The 17,086-nt window shown below is 42.9% G+C and overlaps 1 protein-coding gene and 1 long non-coding RNA gene across 11 annotated transcripts in view; one reads left to right on the forward strand and one right to left on the reverse strand.

The window, feature by feature from the left end:
* The first annotated feature begins 176 nt into the window (after positions 1–176).
* On the forward strand, positions 177–15,453 carry LOC122172259 (uncharacterized). The gene is made up of 3 exons (XR_006172383.2): positions 177–436; positions 1,189–1,334; positions 14,887–15,453. It is a non-coding gene; the product is annotated as an uncharacterized LOC122172259 (long non-coding RNA).
* LARS2 (leucyl-tRNA synthetase 2, mitochondrial) overlaps positions 9,538–17,086 on the reverse strand; it is a 130,867-nt gene continuing 123,318 nt past the window's right edge. For all 10 annotated transcript variants that reach the window (XM_065587104.1, XM_065587109.1, XM_065587108.1 and 7 more), the window contains one exon: positions 9,538–11,217. In XM_065587104.1, coding sequence (XP_065443176.1) covers positions 11,038–11,217 — 180 coding nt within the window. In that variant the 3' untranslated portion in view covers positions 9,538–11,037. The remainder of the gene's footprint in view (positions 11,218–17,086) is intronic.

Below are 17,086 nucleotides of genomic sequence, written 5' to 3' on the forward strand. Positions count from 1 at the left end.
AGAATATCTAGGACCCTGTGGCTTTGTAAAGGGCCTTAAATGGGTGTGTAATTTGTGCTAACTTTAAGGCTGCTTTACACTGGCTGGGTGATGTAACGTGGCCTTAGTGTAAATGAGAATCAGGCCCTAAAAGTGTTCGAAGCATTACATTTCCTTAAAGAAACAAGCCTGGCCCTGTCCTGAAGAGGAGGAGGGGAGGGATGCTTTCCCTCTCTTTTCCTCTGACTCCTCAAGGGGCTGGAGCAGCCACTTCTTTGTTTACAGGGCAAAGCAAGCGGAGGAGGGAGGGAAAGCCTTTGAAAGCAGCAGCTCTTGATGCCTTTGCAGAGGAGCAGGAGATGAGCAAGAGGATGGATGGCAGGAAAGAAAGAGAGATTCAAACCAGGCACATTCGGAGATTCTGCTGGGCGCTGGGCCATTTAAAGACACTGCCAAGGTTTGGAGGCCACACATTAGACCTACCTTAAATAGGTTCCAAGAATGCATTGAAATGTTTCTAGTTATCCCCCCCTTCCCCCCCCCCCCCCCCGGGGCCTCCGCATTCCTCTGGGAGGCCTGACACTTCCTCCCACGTTTGCTCCGGTTTAACCCGCTGAGACACTATTGCAGAGGCTGCTTAGGACTATTCTTTATCCTAGGCCTCGTCTACAGTTGGGGATTTTAGCCACCAGTGTAGCTGCACCAGTGCAAACTCTCCAGAGTTGATGCAGTTGTGCAACTGTGACCAGCTACACAAGGAGAGCTTTCAGCAATAGCTAAAATCCTCACTGCAGACAGGGCTTAAGTTTCCATCAGCTGCCTATCTTAACGCTGCCATCTGGGGAACGGGGCTTTGGCCGGCAAACCCCACAGGTCCTTGGGGATGCACCAGAGGCACAGACGCTTCACCCCTGCCTTGGCTTTGGGGCTCTCTCCTCACCTTCAGCTACAGCTGCCCTGGAAATCCCCTTTTAAGAGGTGGGGCTGGCACCACAGCTTGCAAGGGACACACGACAGGTAATACAGCCTATAGTCAGCCTTCCATGACAGTAGGGCAGTGCCGTGGAGGGGGCTGACCCCCCTTCCTGAGGAGAGAGGACAAATCTGCACATAGCACTTGTGGGGATTATTCTTTCCCCTCCCCCCACAAACTGCGGACAGAAATGGGTCCTACCAAATGCGGCTTTGTCTTTTCCCTCGTTTTTGTAGTAAAGTTCACTGAGTGTAATTTAGAGAGAGAAAAAATGTTCCACCAAAGTCCAGCTAAAACCATCACAGCTGGAGAGACATCCCTGCTTTGGAATACAAATCATCCAGCACAATGAAAAGCTTCACTCACACACAGTCTGGTAAAGGTTTGTTTGTTTTTTTTAATTACCTCGCCCTTTATAGTTATAACGCACCACAACAGTGGCTCTCTGGCTCACACAGTGCTATGTAAATAAATCTCACAGCACCATTCAAGTATTATGTATCAGAGGGGTAGCCGTGTTAGTCTGGATCTGTAAAAAGCAACAAAGAGTCCTGTGGCACCTTATAGACTAACAGATGTATTGGAGCATAAGCTTTCGTGGGTGAATACCCACTTCGTCAGACGCATGTGGTGGAAATTTCCAGAGGCAGGTATAAATATGCAGGCAAGAATCAGTCTAGAGATAACGAGGATAGTTCAATCAGGGAGGATGAAGCCCTCTTCTAGCAGTTGAGATGTGAACACCAAGGGAGGAGAAACTGCTTTTGTAGTTGGCTAGCCATTCACAGTCTTTGTTTAATCCTGAGCTGATGGTGTCAAATTTGCAAATGAATTGAAGCTCAGCAGTTTCTCTTTGAAGTCTGGTCCTGAAGTTTTTTTGCTGTAGGATGGCTACCTTTAAATCTGCTATTGTGTATCCAGGGAGGTTGAAGTGTTCTCCTACAGGTTTTTGTATATTGCCATTCCTAATATCTGGCTTGTGTCCATTTATCCTTTTACGTAGGGACTGTCCAGTTTGGCCGATGTACATAGCAGAGGGGCATTGCTGGCACATGATGGCATATATAACATTGGTGGACATGCAGGTGAATGAACCAGTGATGTTGTAGCTGATCTGGTTAGGTCCTGTGATGGGGTCGCTGGTGTAGATATGTGGGCAGAGTTGGCATCGAGGTTTGTTGCATGGATTGGTTCCTGAGTTAGAGTTACTATGGTGCAGTGTGTGGTTGCTGGTGAGAATATGCTTAAGGTTGGCAGTTTGTCTGTGGGCGAGGACTGGCCTGCCTCCCAAGGTCTGTGAAAGCGAGGGATCATTGTCCAAGATGGGTTGTAGATCACTGATGATGTGTTGGAGAGGTTTAAGCTGAGGACTGTAGGAGATGGCCAGTGGAGTTCTGTTCAGGACTGGCTCCAGGGTTTTTGCTGCCCCAAGCGGCAAAAAAAAAAAAAAGCCGCGATTGCAATTGCGATCGGCAGCACTCCAGCGGCAGCTCCACCGCGCCGCTTTCTTCTTCAGCAGGAATTTGGGGACCCGAGAGGGACCCACCGCCGAATTGCCGCCGAACAGCCCGACATGCCGCCCCTTCCCCTTGGCCACCCCAAGCACCTGCTTGCTGGGCTGGTGCCTGGATCCAGCCCTGGTTCTGTTGGTTTCTTTCTTGGGCTTGTCTTGCAGCAGGAGGCTTCTGGGTACACATGTTGATTTGTTTCCATATTTCCTCGTGCGGGTATCGTAGTTTTGAGAATGCTTGGTGAAGATCTTGTAGGTATATCAAGTATCATGTATCCCTATTACAGAGAGGTAAAATGAGGCACAGATTAGGTAAGTGGCTTGCCTCAGGCCCCACAGCAAATCAGTGGGGGAGACAGGGCAAGGGAACAATCTCAGGGATCCCAGCCACTAGATCACACAGCTGTTTAATTGTGATATGAGGCAAATTGTGTTCAGTAAACTGTAGAGCCTGGTGCTGTGTGCTTCCCTGTGGGAGGCCGGGTGATAAGTGCCAAGCAAGAAGCTTCTCTGGCTTTTCTGCCTTTCCTCAACAGACACATTGTTTGAGTTTCTCTTTCTGGTCTATGTACATACCATCTGTGGCATTTGGCGTGGTTCTGATCTCACATCCATGTAAATCTAAACTCTTGCTCTCGGTTACTCCAGATGTCCACGAGTGTAACTCAGTTGGTGACCGTTGCATTTTTCTTGATTTACACCAACCTGAATGAATAGTGAATCAGGCTCAATATTTTCTCTTTTCTGTTAAAACGATCCTGTTTTTCAGGAGAATAAATCTGGAAAATTTGCCAACTCCCTTCCCCCCACTTTGCATTAATAAATACAGTGTTGTGATCTGCTTAAACTCTGTACCTGGCTCTTCGTATTCCTAGTTTGAAAGAACTCTGTAGGTCATGTGACATCCTGTCATTAATCAATGGACTAATTCAACATAGTGGACATGACAGATGTGGCTAACACATCCACCCGTCCTTTCACTGTATGTTCTAGAAGGTTCTTGCTGACCAACAGATGTTTTTTAAATGCTCTTTCACGTGGGAAAGTTGCAAAGCAAACATTTTGATTGCACCCTTGATATTTTATATGACCAGATGGCTCTCCAGGGATGACACATACTCAAGAAAAATATTTCTAAAAAGCTTTCTAACTTTTGACAATACTTGTTGGCTGGTCAACACCAGGAATATAACTACAGTTTCTGAAAAGTACATCTTGCAGCAATCAGTAAGATTCTCTAACGCTGCTGCTGGATATTTTAAGCTAATCACCTTTTTTTTTGTCACAGAAAATTTAATTTCCTGTTGAAGGCCTATTCTTTTAGCCTTACCCTCAAAACAAACCCAGAATGCCCAATGCCAGTAATGTGTCATATTGCTTTATTACGTTGCTCTCTTTTCTGGCCTCATTATTTGTGCCGTGTGTTTATAGTTGCAGATTCCGGCACTGTATTGTTTATAGTTGTCCTGATTATACAACATGTAACTTTGGGTACTGTTGGCATGAAGCATAATTAGCAGAGATCAGCTGCAATTGCAGGGTCTGATTCCCCATTGCTCTGAACCTCGTGCAGTCATTTACATCAGTGAAAAGTAGGTGTAGAACTCTACTAATACTAACTCAGAATGGAAGCATTTTACACCCATTTTGGTCTGGTGTAAATGACTACACCAGATACAGCGAAATGGAGATTCAGGTCCTTAGATCTGGATTTGACCATCCTCCTGCACCAAAGCACAGGGGTGTTTGGATCCAATGGCTTGGTTGGAGTCTATTTTTAATAATTAATAGCATGCAAAGCCTGATTTTGAGTAAATGTGTAGATGCACAATTTAGCACGTGCCCTTGCTTTGGATACACACTATTAGATGCATGCATGCAAATGGAAGATTCGCACATGGCAAAGTGTCCAACTCACCGTGCGTGCAAAACAGGGACTTGCACACACACATCTAGTAGTGCATGCACAATAGAGGTAGGCGTTTGGATGTATGTAAATATACTGTCAAGTGTACTGAAGAGTAGGCCTTTAAAGTAAAAAAACCTGTAGAATTCTTTGCACCAAGAAAGGCTGAGAATGAGTTTGGGTGATCACAGCTGGAAAGAACATACTGATTAAATTGATTACAGCTAAGCGTTTTCCATTCATGTGCTGTTGTGATGAGTGAGAGATCAAGCTGCCTACAATGGCCTGCAGATCAGTAGAACATGCAAAGGAGTCTCATGGCTGCCCATTACTACAGGCTACTTTTGATGAGGTCATTATGAACGTCTCTATGGCAGATTTAGGCTATATTCAATTTAAAACAAATACAAAAATCCAAGAGATTTTCAAAACCTTCAGCTTTTCACTCCATCCAGTACTTAATTGCCAATGCTAAGGATGTGGAAGAACAATTCTGTCAGCTGTGTCTGTGTCTTTTTCCAGAAGTCACTTATGCCCACACTGTCAAAAGCATCCACTAAATGGTGCTGAACTTGAGATATCCAAGGTCAGATTTTCAGAATCCCTGAAGAAACTCAATTCCAGAGGGAGTGAATGGGTCCTCTGGGTGCTGGGTATCCAAAATTGAGGCACCAAAAATCAGTAGACACTAGAAAATATTGGCCTCAATTTCTCTGCGTCTTAGATTCCACATCTGTAAAATGTTAGCTCACCTCAGAGGAGAATTGCAAGATAAAATTTTTGCATTCCTTTGGGACTCCTTGGACAGAGAGGCTAGTGAAGTGCTGTGTTATACAATACTAGAAAGTCACTTTCCAAAACATTCTAAAAGGAAAAACATCACCATGAAGGTCAGAGGATGAGTCCAATTCTCTCTTTCACATTTGACACACAGAGGCAAAATTCTCTTCTCTGGTCTGCACTGTGGATCATAACTGATGTTCTGCTCTCCTTACACATGTGTAATTCCAGTTCTGCTCTCACTGCTGTACACAGCAGAACATGTTTTTTGAGTTCCTCTGCATTTGGTGGATCAACTGGGATCAGGGGCTGGTCCCCATGTTCTTCTGAGGGTGCCCGCCAAACCCGGCTGCCTGACCAAAAAATGTGGTGGTAGGTCCATGGTTATTCCTGTGAAGAGGGATGATCAGACCCTGAGCTAACAAAGGGTCGATGAGCTAATGGGAGGGTGCATCTGCCTTCTATGGGTTCTCATTTTGTTTCAGTACCACCATTGGCCAACACTTCTGCTACAGTACAGACCTTTGATATAAAATTGGGTATGGCCATTAGTTGGAGGCACCAAAGAGAGCGGGAGAAAAAGCATCTATCCTGAAAATCTGTGCGTAAAACTCAAAATAGGTAAAAATAAAATGAAGGGTGTTGACTCTCTTCTATAGGTTACCTAAAATAGACATATAAAACGACGTGATTTTTTCCAGTCTCTAACCAACCAGAAACAGCCCTAGTGTAAGATACAATGAAGCTTTCACTAAAGCACTATACATTGCAAATCTCTCTAGGAATGAACAATTGGCAAAGTGCTACTTAACATTCTTTCCAGTTCATGTTGATTGCAAAAGGTTTAGAGAAAGACCATGGCCTTCTGGGAGGCTTTACACTGAAAAGAGGAGACACAAAGGCTTACACTTTATGAGCTTCATTATGGACAGAATTCCTCCTATGGGGAGGAACCCCCTCCTTCCCCAGTTCTTTATAAAGGCAAATAAAAATGGTGTTAGCCAGGTGTTTTGGTTCTGAGGCATTGTTTAAAAAGCTAATAAACAAGAGTTAAATGCATTTGCTTTTCAATCAGATTTCCTTTTTGGAGTCAGCTGAGGGGCCTGGAAAAATAAGCGCTTTCTCAAGAGTGTTCTAGCATAGATTTTTGTTTGAAGTATGTCTGAGACATGTTTATAGAATGGAGTTAGCGCACGACCTAGGCTGTAACAGCATTCTCTAACATGGTTTTAAAACCATGTTGCCTCATCCACATGTTAAAACCAAGTATTTGAATCCCTTGATCATGCTAGCCAGACAGCCATGTTTAGTAAGTATGCTTAAACATTGTTTAATTTATCTATGGGTTTTATACAGCCGTCCATAACTGCAGTATCTGAGCACCTTCCAGGTGAAATCAACAGCAAAGGCCCTGGTGGACTTAATGGAATCTCTGACACTTCTCCCTTTTTGGGGTAAAAACTCAACTTGGGGTAGGGGTTGGGGGAGCATATTGGGGATTTTAGGTATAAGGAGGTGTCAATGTTTAACTTTTTTTAAACTCAAAAGTTAACCTTAGAAACATAGGAACTGCCCGATGGGATCAGACCATGGTCCATCTTGACCTGTATCAGCTGACAGTGACCAGCTGCAGATACTTCAGAGGAAGGTGCAAGAAACATTGTTACGGATAATTTACCCATAGGGGAAATTTCTTCCTACCCCCTCAGTTAGAAGTTGTCTTATAACTTTAATCATCAGGGATTATGTGAAGGTATACTTAGTCCTGCCTAAATGCAGGTGAATGGACTAGATGACTTCTTGAGGATCCTTCCAGCTCTACATTTCTGATTGTATTACTTTCAAACTTTTGTTTTCAATCCTTAGTAAAGTAAGGAAAAAATTGTTCCTTATTATAAAGCCCTCCCTTCCCTCAGGGAGAGGCCTTCAGGTAATGGTTGTCTGGGAAGCTCCTGTCTTCAGTCAGCCCTTTTCTCAGGAGCTGAGGGTTGAAGGTCTGTTCTTTTCAACAGAAGAGAATGGGCTACACCATTTGGCTGAGATTTGGGAGATTTAGTCACAAAGCTCCAATTAATTTTGGGGGGAGGGATAGCTCAGTGGTTTGAGCATTGGCCTGCTAAACCCAGGGTTGTGAGTTCAATCCTTGAGGGGGCCACCTGGGGATCTGAGGCAAAATTAGTACTTGGTCCTGCTAGTGAAGGCAGGGGGCTGGACTTGATGACCTTTCAAGGTCCCTTCCAGTTCTAGGAGATAGGATATCTCCATTATATTTATTTAACTCTTTATCCATATAAATGTCCAGAATTTTTTAATTCCACTGAATTCTTGACCTCAGTGATATTTTGGGGGCAATGAGTTCCACTGTCTAATTTTACATTGATAAAAACATTGCATAAAACAGTTTTAAAATTTGCTGTCTTCTAATGTCACCGCATGTCCACTTGTTCTTGTACGGGTTTCTCATTAAGCAGTAGGATACTGAAAATTTTCCTTGCAGTGTCACTTTTCTATTTGATTGTTATGGACTGTACTGGGTGTCTCTCTCACTGGGTACAGCTAGTCTCCCAATGACCAAGCTTCCTCTTGTTAATCACTTGCATGGAATAATTATAGGGATACCATATCCATTTAAGTATGTATGACTAGCATAATGCCATTCACATGATCCACCACTGAGAAGAATAGATTTCAAAATCTCATACTATTTAAGATTGTAAGCTTTGGGGCAGGGACTGCCTGTTTTGTACAGAGCCTAGACCAATGGGGCTCAGTTGGGGTATCTATTTGCTACTGTAAAACAAATCATTTCTAAAAAAATGTAGAAGATGTGGATTAGGAAAGGCTAATAAATAAATAAATAAATACCCACACAGAGTTACTTTAGACAAGTAAGATACCACTTGTTGTCAATATCAGTCCAGTCTAGGCATATTAATATAGAAACAAACTTGTGATACACAACTGTCATAAGACAAATAAAATGGTGGTGGTTAGAAGCATGTTAACTTTATGAAAAGTTTCAACAGCTGTCATAGGCTAAACCCAAAACACCTCAGTTGACAGCCGTACAGCTTTCAAATACACACTCAATATGGGATTAGGCTATGTCAAGCTTTCCACATCTTCATCTCTCCCCCGCTTATTTTTGCAGAACTGTATTGTATCATCGAGACCACACTAGAAACCAAGTTGTGACTCACTGTAAACATGCAGCCATGACTTGACGTATTTCTTGCACAATTGGCTATGATTTTTTTTTTAAGATAGAGGAAAAAATTGTTCCTTATGATAAATGTGTATGCATTGCAACGTGAAATATACAATTCACTTCTTCATTCTGGAAGAGCAAATACACTCCTGTGCTAACAGCAACAAATGCTGTTGTCTGCTGCTGAAACTGGCCGTTACTGCAGCCCTCGTTAAAAGGCACACAGATTTGTTGATCTTATTGCATTTTTCTTCCTCCTAGTAAATGAGGAGGGTTTCTATTTACAGAATCATAACACCTCCCACATCCATGAAAAACTCTTCAAAACTGTTGCCTAAGGATTTTGTAAATGTTTACACAGAAAAAGCAAGATAGTGCTGTGAGTTCCAAATGATAGTTTAAAAGGCTTATTAGTCCTTATAGGGGCATCTGAGTTTTAAGAATTTATAACAACGTGTATATCAGACAGCCACTGGAATTAAACTGGTTTTAATTTTCAGCTGATGCCTATCTTTGATAGCCTGGCTAGATACATTTCTTTATGGCTAGGATTTTTAAAGAATTACATTACAAAGAGCAGATTTTCATTGTAAATATGCCAACTGTGCCAAATTCCCTTGGTATTTTTCTGTTGAAAAGGACTGTTGAAAGAGAAAGCATAGATCAGTATGGTCCAGTGGGCAGGGCAAGCGGCTGGGAACTAGGAGAGTTAGTTTCTGGAATTAAAAAAATCAGAGACCCGAATCCTGTTTGCTAAGGTTGGAACTAGTGTGGGATTCTAACTGGATTTATCTGGGTTCTAGTCGCTTGGGTGACTGACTAGGTAACAAACTTGTTTATGACTACTAAACAGGATGATTTTTCTGGTTTCTTTTCAATTTAGGAGAGTTGGCTCCAGGGTTAACAGACCTTTTTAGATGGCTAGCTGATTTTTTTGGCTGGCTTCCTAGCTGCAAAGATACCCCCTGCGTGGCTGGTTTAAAAGGCCACTTGATTCACTGCCTGTAAAGAACAAAGGTCATCGTACAGTAAACCCTGTAATTTTCTTTAACAAAACCATTCCAAATGACTGCAGTGCAGACTTGAGGATTCAAATTCCTCTCTTCCTTTTGTTAAACACTGTAAACATTTCCTTGTGCATATAACAGTGACGTATGGTACCAAAAAAATGGCTGCACTGGTGCATGAGAATTACTCTGTATTTTATTAAACAATCTCATTGACTTCAGATTCCCCTAGGAACACAATTGTTTATTTGCACATAATGAAATCCACCGAAAAAACAAGAGAGTTGCCATTTGGGTTCTCATGTGAGAGCTCACCTTGAACCAAGAAAGGATGCTATGTTTGCCTTCATCAGCCCTGCATTACTAGTATCTAAGTAATTCTTTTGTGCAATGCGTCTGGCGTGCTCGGAGATGTGCTATCTGGTGAAAACAAATTCTATTCAGAAGAAACTTTCTGTAGTTTGTAAAATCTGAAGAAGATAAATGTAAGGTGATGGAAAGCAAGCAAAAAGGACACATTAAACCAGAACGTATAAAAAGTATTTTTTATATTTTTAATTTGTCATCAAACATGTCTGGAGTGCACTGTCAGAGCTATGTAAGGAAACATCCATCCTGATGGCCTTCACCAGGGGTTCTCAACCTTTTTCTTTTTGAGGCCCTCCACCCCCCCACAAACATGTTATAAAAACTCCACTGGTTTTCTGCTTATAAAAACCAGGGCCTGCGGTAGGGGGGAGCAGGGCATTTGCCTGCGGTCCCATGCCAGAGGGCCCCCCCACAAAACTAAGTTGCTCAGGCTTTGGCTTCAGCCCCCGGTGGCGGGGCTCAGGGCCCCAGGCTTCAGCCCCATGCAGTGGGACTTCAGTTTTCTGCGCTGTGCCCCATTGAGTCTAACACTGGCCCTGCTTGGCGGAACCCCTGAAACCTGTTTGAGGCCCCCTACGGGGCTCTGGACCCCTGGTTGAGAACCACTGGCCTACACTACCCTACCCACAATCCAGTGCTAATTGATTCCTATAAGCACTCAATTGCACCAAAAATGTGAATAAGAAATAATGCTATTTCATATTAGCGAACCTAAATGTGATCTCTATCTAGGAAGCAGAGGTGACTGGTGACATATTATGTTTTTTTGAACGTGTTGTGGAGCAAGTACTCACTACAGTAGTTTGGCTCTTTAATCACATTTACCAAAAACACTGATAGAAACAAAATCAATTTCCTAGTAAGATACATTCTAGAGATTGGCCCAGATACCCATGAACTTTAGGACACTTGAATACTGGGGCAGACATTGTAGGTTGGGCCCATCTCTAATGCCCTCTTAACTGCAGTTTCAGATATTTCTCCCAAATATCTTTTTCTTTTGCCTGCTTTTCCTTACACTGTTGCCTCCTTGGTAGCATCCTTGGTCAGCCTGACAATGTGGTGAAGTAGCTTCCTTCACTGATCAAATAGGAAACCCCAATACCTTGGCTTTTCTTTATGTTTAAATGAAGACTGACTTGACAAGGATCAGCAGCAATACAGTTTTAGCTAATAAAGATTTTTCCTTTTTCTCCACTGTGAAATAGATTTAAATAAGCATAATTGGTATTTTTAATGGGCTTCATTTTGAAGCATTCCATCAGCCACACACAGGCTAGCAGCCTTAGACAACACATATTCCCATTATTCTTGCACTAGGAAGTTGATGAGGGCAGTTCTTGGAGACAGAAAGGCCTTTTTGATAGGACGTCCCTGGAGGTGTTTGATTCCCAGCTCACTTTGAAGAATTAGTTCATGGACTTCCTCAGCATTCCGGGCTACTTGGCGAGGCATACTGACTTTGCCACAAGCTTTGTTATTGATCTGGAAAACAGAGACATGACAGCAAGAAAGGACTGAAGTTACTAACTTGACCCAAAGGACTTCATATCTACATTCCAATCCACCCAGTTACACCTGTAGGAAACAATGATATCAAACCTGCTCTCTTTTTCTTTATTGACTAGAAAGAAAAAACAAATAACTCCCTAGGTACCATATAGAAGGAGAGTGACTCTGATTCACAGTATATGCTCATGGAAACTTGAAAGAATGGCAATGTGAAGTTCTTCTTTTTGAAGGCTTCTAGTGTCAGCAGAATATACAACAATATATTAAATGTTTGAGAACTGCACAAACTGAACAAGGAGACAGCAAATCTAACTGTTTGGCAGATGGAAATTTTTGACAATCTGCTTTAGACTTTTGCTTTGTCTTTTAAAGTACTCGAATGATAAACCACAGAGATTAAACCACAACATTAGTTTAAAACAAAACTTGTGACTGAGTAGATACCTCCGAAAGAGATTAATCACAAACTATTTTTAAAAAATGACATCCGTTTATTAACAAGATGAGTATCCATAAAGCTAACAGCAACTGCTAGGAACACATCCCCTAAGAAGGTAATGTTTTCATTTGTTTGGCTGCTTTACAAAGCAACTTCTGTACAGGCTTCCTAACAGCATGGCAAAAATCACACACTACGGCAGAATAACATCTACCTAGAGATTTATTTAAAATGATAAAAGGCACCTCTGGGGATGCCTTTCACCCTTTCATCACTGCAGATCATTTCAGCCAATAAAATAGATAAAGGAAGGCGAGTGGACATCGCTACTGAGCTCCTCCTCCCAATTTAAAACCAAGAGATTCATGACCACAAAAGCTGTCAGATTTGTATGTAACATTTTAATATAATTAATGAAATCAACCCCAATCCTAAATTATATCAAGTAAGGTTTTTAGATATTTTTATTCAGTAACCAAATTACTTCCCTGTAGGAATGTGGAAGGCCACTGTAGGTGGTGCAGATCTTTGTCCTTTGGATCAAAAAGTAACGTTTTCCATGGAGTTTGGACAGGAGCTTGCGTGAAACCTTTTCTGGCCACTGCATTTTATCAAGGATATTAGTATATAGTACAGATACTGCAAACCAGGAGGAGGGGGAAAGGTGGGTCCCAGGTTTTGTAAAAGGAAATGATCTGTGCAATTCTTAATGACAGAAGTGGGGGATACTTACTGTAACTGGAGGTTCTTCGAAATGTGTGGTCTCTATCTGTATTCCACATGTGGGTACGCATGCGCACCATATGCCTGAGTCCAGAAATTCTTCAAAGTAGTATCCGTTGGCCCACACACATGTACGGTAAAAAGCAACAGAGAGTCCTGTGGCACCTTTAAGACTAACAGATGTATTGGAACATAAGCTTTCGTGGGTGAATTCCCACTTCGTCGACATGCATCCGACCAAGTGGGCATTCACCCATGAAAGCTTATGCTCCAATTCATCTGTTAGTCTTAAAGGTACCACAGGACTCTCAGTTGCTTTTTACAGATCCAGACTAACATGGCTACCCCTCTGATACTTGACACATGTACAGTAGTTCTCCTTGTGCTCCTGACTGAGGATATAGGAGGTAGTCTGGGTCGACACCTCTCCAGTTCCTCTTCTCACCGCAAATCCAACAAGATCTAGGGTATGGAGGGCAGGTAGTCGAATACAGATAGGGACCATAAATCTCAAAGAATCTCAACGTTACAGTAAGTAACCTCCACTTCTTCTTTGAGTACTGGTCCCTATGTGTATTCCACATGTGGGTGATTTGCAAGCAGTGTTCAGATTGAAGGTGGGTGTGAGGACGCGGGTATCAAAGATGCTTGCAATACTGCTGATCATACAGCTGCATCCGCAACTGAAACATGAACTACAGCGTAGTGTGTTGTGAACATGTTGACAAAACTCCAGGTGGCCATCCTGCAGAGGTCCTGCAGCAGGACATCAGATAAGGATGCTGTGGAGGCAGTGTGTGCTTGTGTGGCGTGAGCTGTGCCACCCCAGGAGGAAGAAGTTTTGTCATCTTGTAACACTCTAAGATGTATCCCGAAACCCACTTAGAAACCCTCTGGGAGGATATGGCTTGCCCACACAATCTCTCTGCTATGGTGATAAACAGTCTCAGTGATTTCCTAAAGGGTTTGGTTCTTTGCAGGTAGAACACCAGGGCATGCTGAACATCCAGGGAGTGAAGTCTCTTGTCTTCAGAGGAAGCATGGGGTTTTGGAAAAAATATAGTTAAGTGTATCATTTGATTGATATGGAACTCAAACAATCTTGGGAAGAAATATGGGGTATAGATGGAGAAAAACCTTTTCTTTGTGAAACATTGTATAAGGAGGATCTGCCAAGATGGCTCTGAACTCGCTGACCCTCCTGGCCAAAGTGATAGCCATTAAGAATGCCACCTTCATGGATAGGTGAGTCATGGCATGCCGCCATAGGATGGATCTGTGAGTGTCAAGAGGACAAGGTTAAGGTCCCGTTGAGGTGTAAGTTTAAGGCCTGGTGCAAAAGAGCAGACCTTTCATAAGTCAGACTGTAGCAGGGTGAGTAAAGATGGAGCATCCTTCCACCGGAGGAGGAAGGCACTTATTGCTGGTAGGTGTACTCGCAGTGAGTGAGACCTGAAGTCTTCAGGGACAGGAGATTGTCCTAGACTATCGGGATGCTTAAGGTGTCTGTAGAGTGTTGGTGGAGTTGTGCCCAGGTTGAAAAGCATCTCCATTTGGCCACATAGTAGGTTCTAGTAAAGTTCTTTCTGCTTTGGTTAAGGAACTTTTGAATGGGGAATGAGCATGAGCGTTCTATTTTCAATGCCCATCCAAACACCAGGCTGTGAGGTGGAGTGAGTCTGGATTAGGATGCTTGATTTCCACCCCCCCATCCTGTGTTAGGAGATCTGGGAATGGGGTGGATCCTGTTTGGTGGGTGGACAGACATTGTTAGAAGTTCTGTGAAAGCAGAACTGCCTGGGCCAGTAGGATGCTAGGAGAAAGATGTTGGCTCTGTCTCGACATATCTTCCCCATGATTTGTGAAAGCAGGAAAATGGGAGGAAAGGCATATCTGAGGCCGTTCGTCCAAGACAGTACAAGAGCCTCACCTGGGGAGCCACATCCCATGGCTCCCCTGGAACAATACAGCAGGGACTTTCAGTGTATGTGGGACGCAAAGAGGTCTCATAGTGGAGTACCACACTGTGTGAACATCTTTGGCCGCGGGGGGGAGAGGGGGGCGGAAAAGGGGCGCTCAGGCCTCTGGCTGGCCTGGGGCTCCTCTGGCCAAGGGGGCGCTTGGGACTCCTTCAGGTGGGGATGGGGGGAGGTTGGGGGCTCTGGCCATGGGGGTGAGGGGCACGTGGGACGCATGGGCGAAAGGGGCGGAGTCGATGCTAGCCACCCCGAAGGGGGGCTCCACTCACTGCCAATGTGCCTCACCTAGACAGTATAGGCACTGTTGATGTTCATCACTGATGGAGACGGAGCGAGGGCAGGAGAAACAATTCTTGAATCCTGGGACTCTGGGCATAGTCCCAGAGCTGGGGAGGGGTTGCCCAGCTGCGGAAAAGATATATTCTAGGCTAACTATAACTTTAACTACTAACTACTAAGCTAAAATATATAACTATTTACAAATATTGTCTTTCTTTGCAGGTTATACAACCTACTGAAGGAGGACATGATTCTGACACGGGCCATGTGGCGGTAAGAAGGAACTGGAGAGGCATCGACCCGCACTGCCTCGTATACCTTTGGTCAGGAGCATGAGGAGAACTACTTCACATGTGCGACCAAGCCAATGAACACTGCTTTGAAGAATTTCCAAACTCAGGTGCATGATGCACATACTTACCCATCTGCGACATACACATAGGGACCAGCACTCGAAGAATAAGAAGAATAACACACATTCATATCTCTATTTCAGATTTTACGGGTCATAAAAACCTGTCTACACATGCCTACTTTGTTAAATACGTAATCAGAGAATTCACTCCCATTAACAAAATTACTAGAAACGACATACCATGGGTAGTGTAAAGATGCTCATTCTGTAACATGATAACATCCTTTTAAATAGAGAGATCCAATGATTATATTATTGTATAATGGGCTCTAAGCAAAAGCTCACTGTTGTAATGATTATTGTATTGTCTCTTATTTACATGACTAAGATTTATAAACCCGTTGACACTTTCTAAATAAAGACAAAGTTAAAAAGAACACAACCTAACTCCGTCTATACATTAGACCTTACTCTAACTCCTTATATGAAGCACCCCATTAGATTTCAGCCATACGCTACAACATTTTATTGTAGCTTTTATGAAAAAATATGCAAAAGCTGTTCATCAGACTATTTCTTTTTGACAGGGGCCTGCAGAAATGCTCCATTGATGAAACATTCCAAAGAGAAAGTATAATGTCAAAATTAGTAGAGTGCTGAAAAAAACACAGGGAGACTGGATGGCTCATGAGATTCCTAATAAGATATAAAGCCTTTTACCACTAGGTCAACAGTTCAATCTATCCCAGGTTAGCAGTGGCTGATGAGATGGTAACATCTGATGCTGTTCACTGTTCTATGCAAAATGGGTTAACAAGTCTGTGTCATTTCCAGTGGGCAGATATCCACAGTGCAAAAACTATCACAACCCGCATACTTGGTGCCAGTCTTGGCAGAGAAGCCACAGGACTGAATGAATATGATAAATGGATTATCTTTTCACTCCCACAAGTGGTCCCTCCAGTCAGGGCAGAGAAACATGGGCAAACTTGTACTGCAGCTGCCAACGTTGTCAGACCTGACCTGCCATATCCTTGCTATTTGTGGCCGGGGCAGAGCTTACAAATTATGCCAAACTGCAGTGTGGTTTTGTGATGTCACCAAATATTTACAAAATGGTTTTCTTCACCACCTGATGTGAAAGGCTTGTGTATTAACTCTGTTATTAAAATACAATCTTCAGAAGATCCACCACCTTTAACAAGCACTCTAGTCACATTTTAATTAAAAAAAAAAAAAGTTACATAGGATTGTCAGCCATACCCTTGTCAACTACTATGATTAGTCACCTTTCTCTAGCCTTCAATGGGATAATATAGCCCATATCTGTGCCAGGTAGAAGTGTTAGGAGCAGAAAGCCAGGATGCAAATATTCTGTTTGTGCACCAAGTACATCCTGTGTTACTGAAAAATCTACTTCCATGTGACCTTCAAGAGGGGACAAAAACTGTGCTTGTGTCCTTTTTTGCTTCTTTACCATGTACAAAGAAGGAAGCTGTCAATTTCCTTTCTGCTACTTTTTTACATTAGAAAGTCTGGATGTCATCTACTTTGGAAGATTCTTCAGGGATTGAAGCCTAGTGAAACAATGATTCTGCAAAAGATTGAACTGAGCAAGAGGGAGAAGACCTTTAAGTCAGACTTCCATATATTTTTGTAACACCTATCTGACTCCAATCCATTAACACCTGCAGTAAAGCAGTACAATAAGCAGCACAAAAAAAAAATCATAAACGAGCTTTAAAAAAAACCCTTTGCAGGACTAGAATTCTGAACAATTCTGCAGGCATTGATATGTGAGGAACTCTACTTGTGTGTGTTTGCAGGATCAGATCCGAAGCGTCTAAAGAAATAAATCATTCTGCTTTTCCTTTCTAATTAATTGAGCTGACACACACTACAGTGGGTAGTTCCAGATATTTTTTACAATGCCAAATGGTATGATGTGATGTAACGGTGGGCAAAGTGCAGCTCTACCATAATGCCTGGGCCAGCAGACATGCACACATACGGTACCGTGTATCTAAGCCTTTCTCCTGCAGGTAATCTAAGGTGTAGCAACTATTT

The sequence above is a fragment of the Chrysemys picta genome, chromosome 2 (assembly GCF_011386835.1).
Source record: "Chrysemys picta bellii isolate R12L10 chromosome 2, ASM1138683v2, whole genome shotgun sequence".
Classification (NCBI taxonomy): domain Eukaryota; kingdom Metazoa; phylum Chordata; order Testudines; family Emydidae; genus Chrysemys; species Chrysemys picta.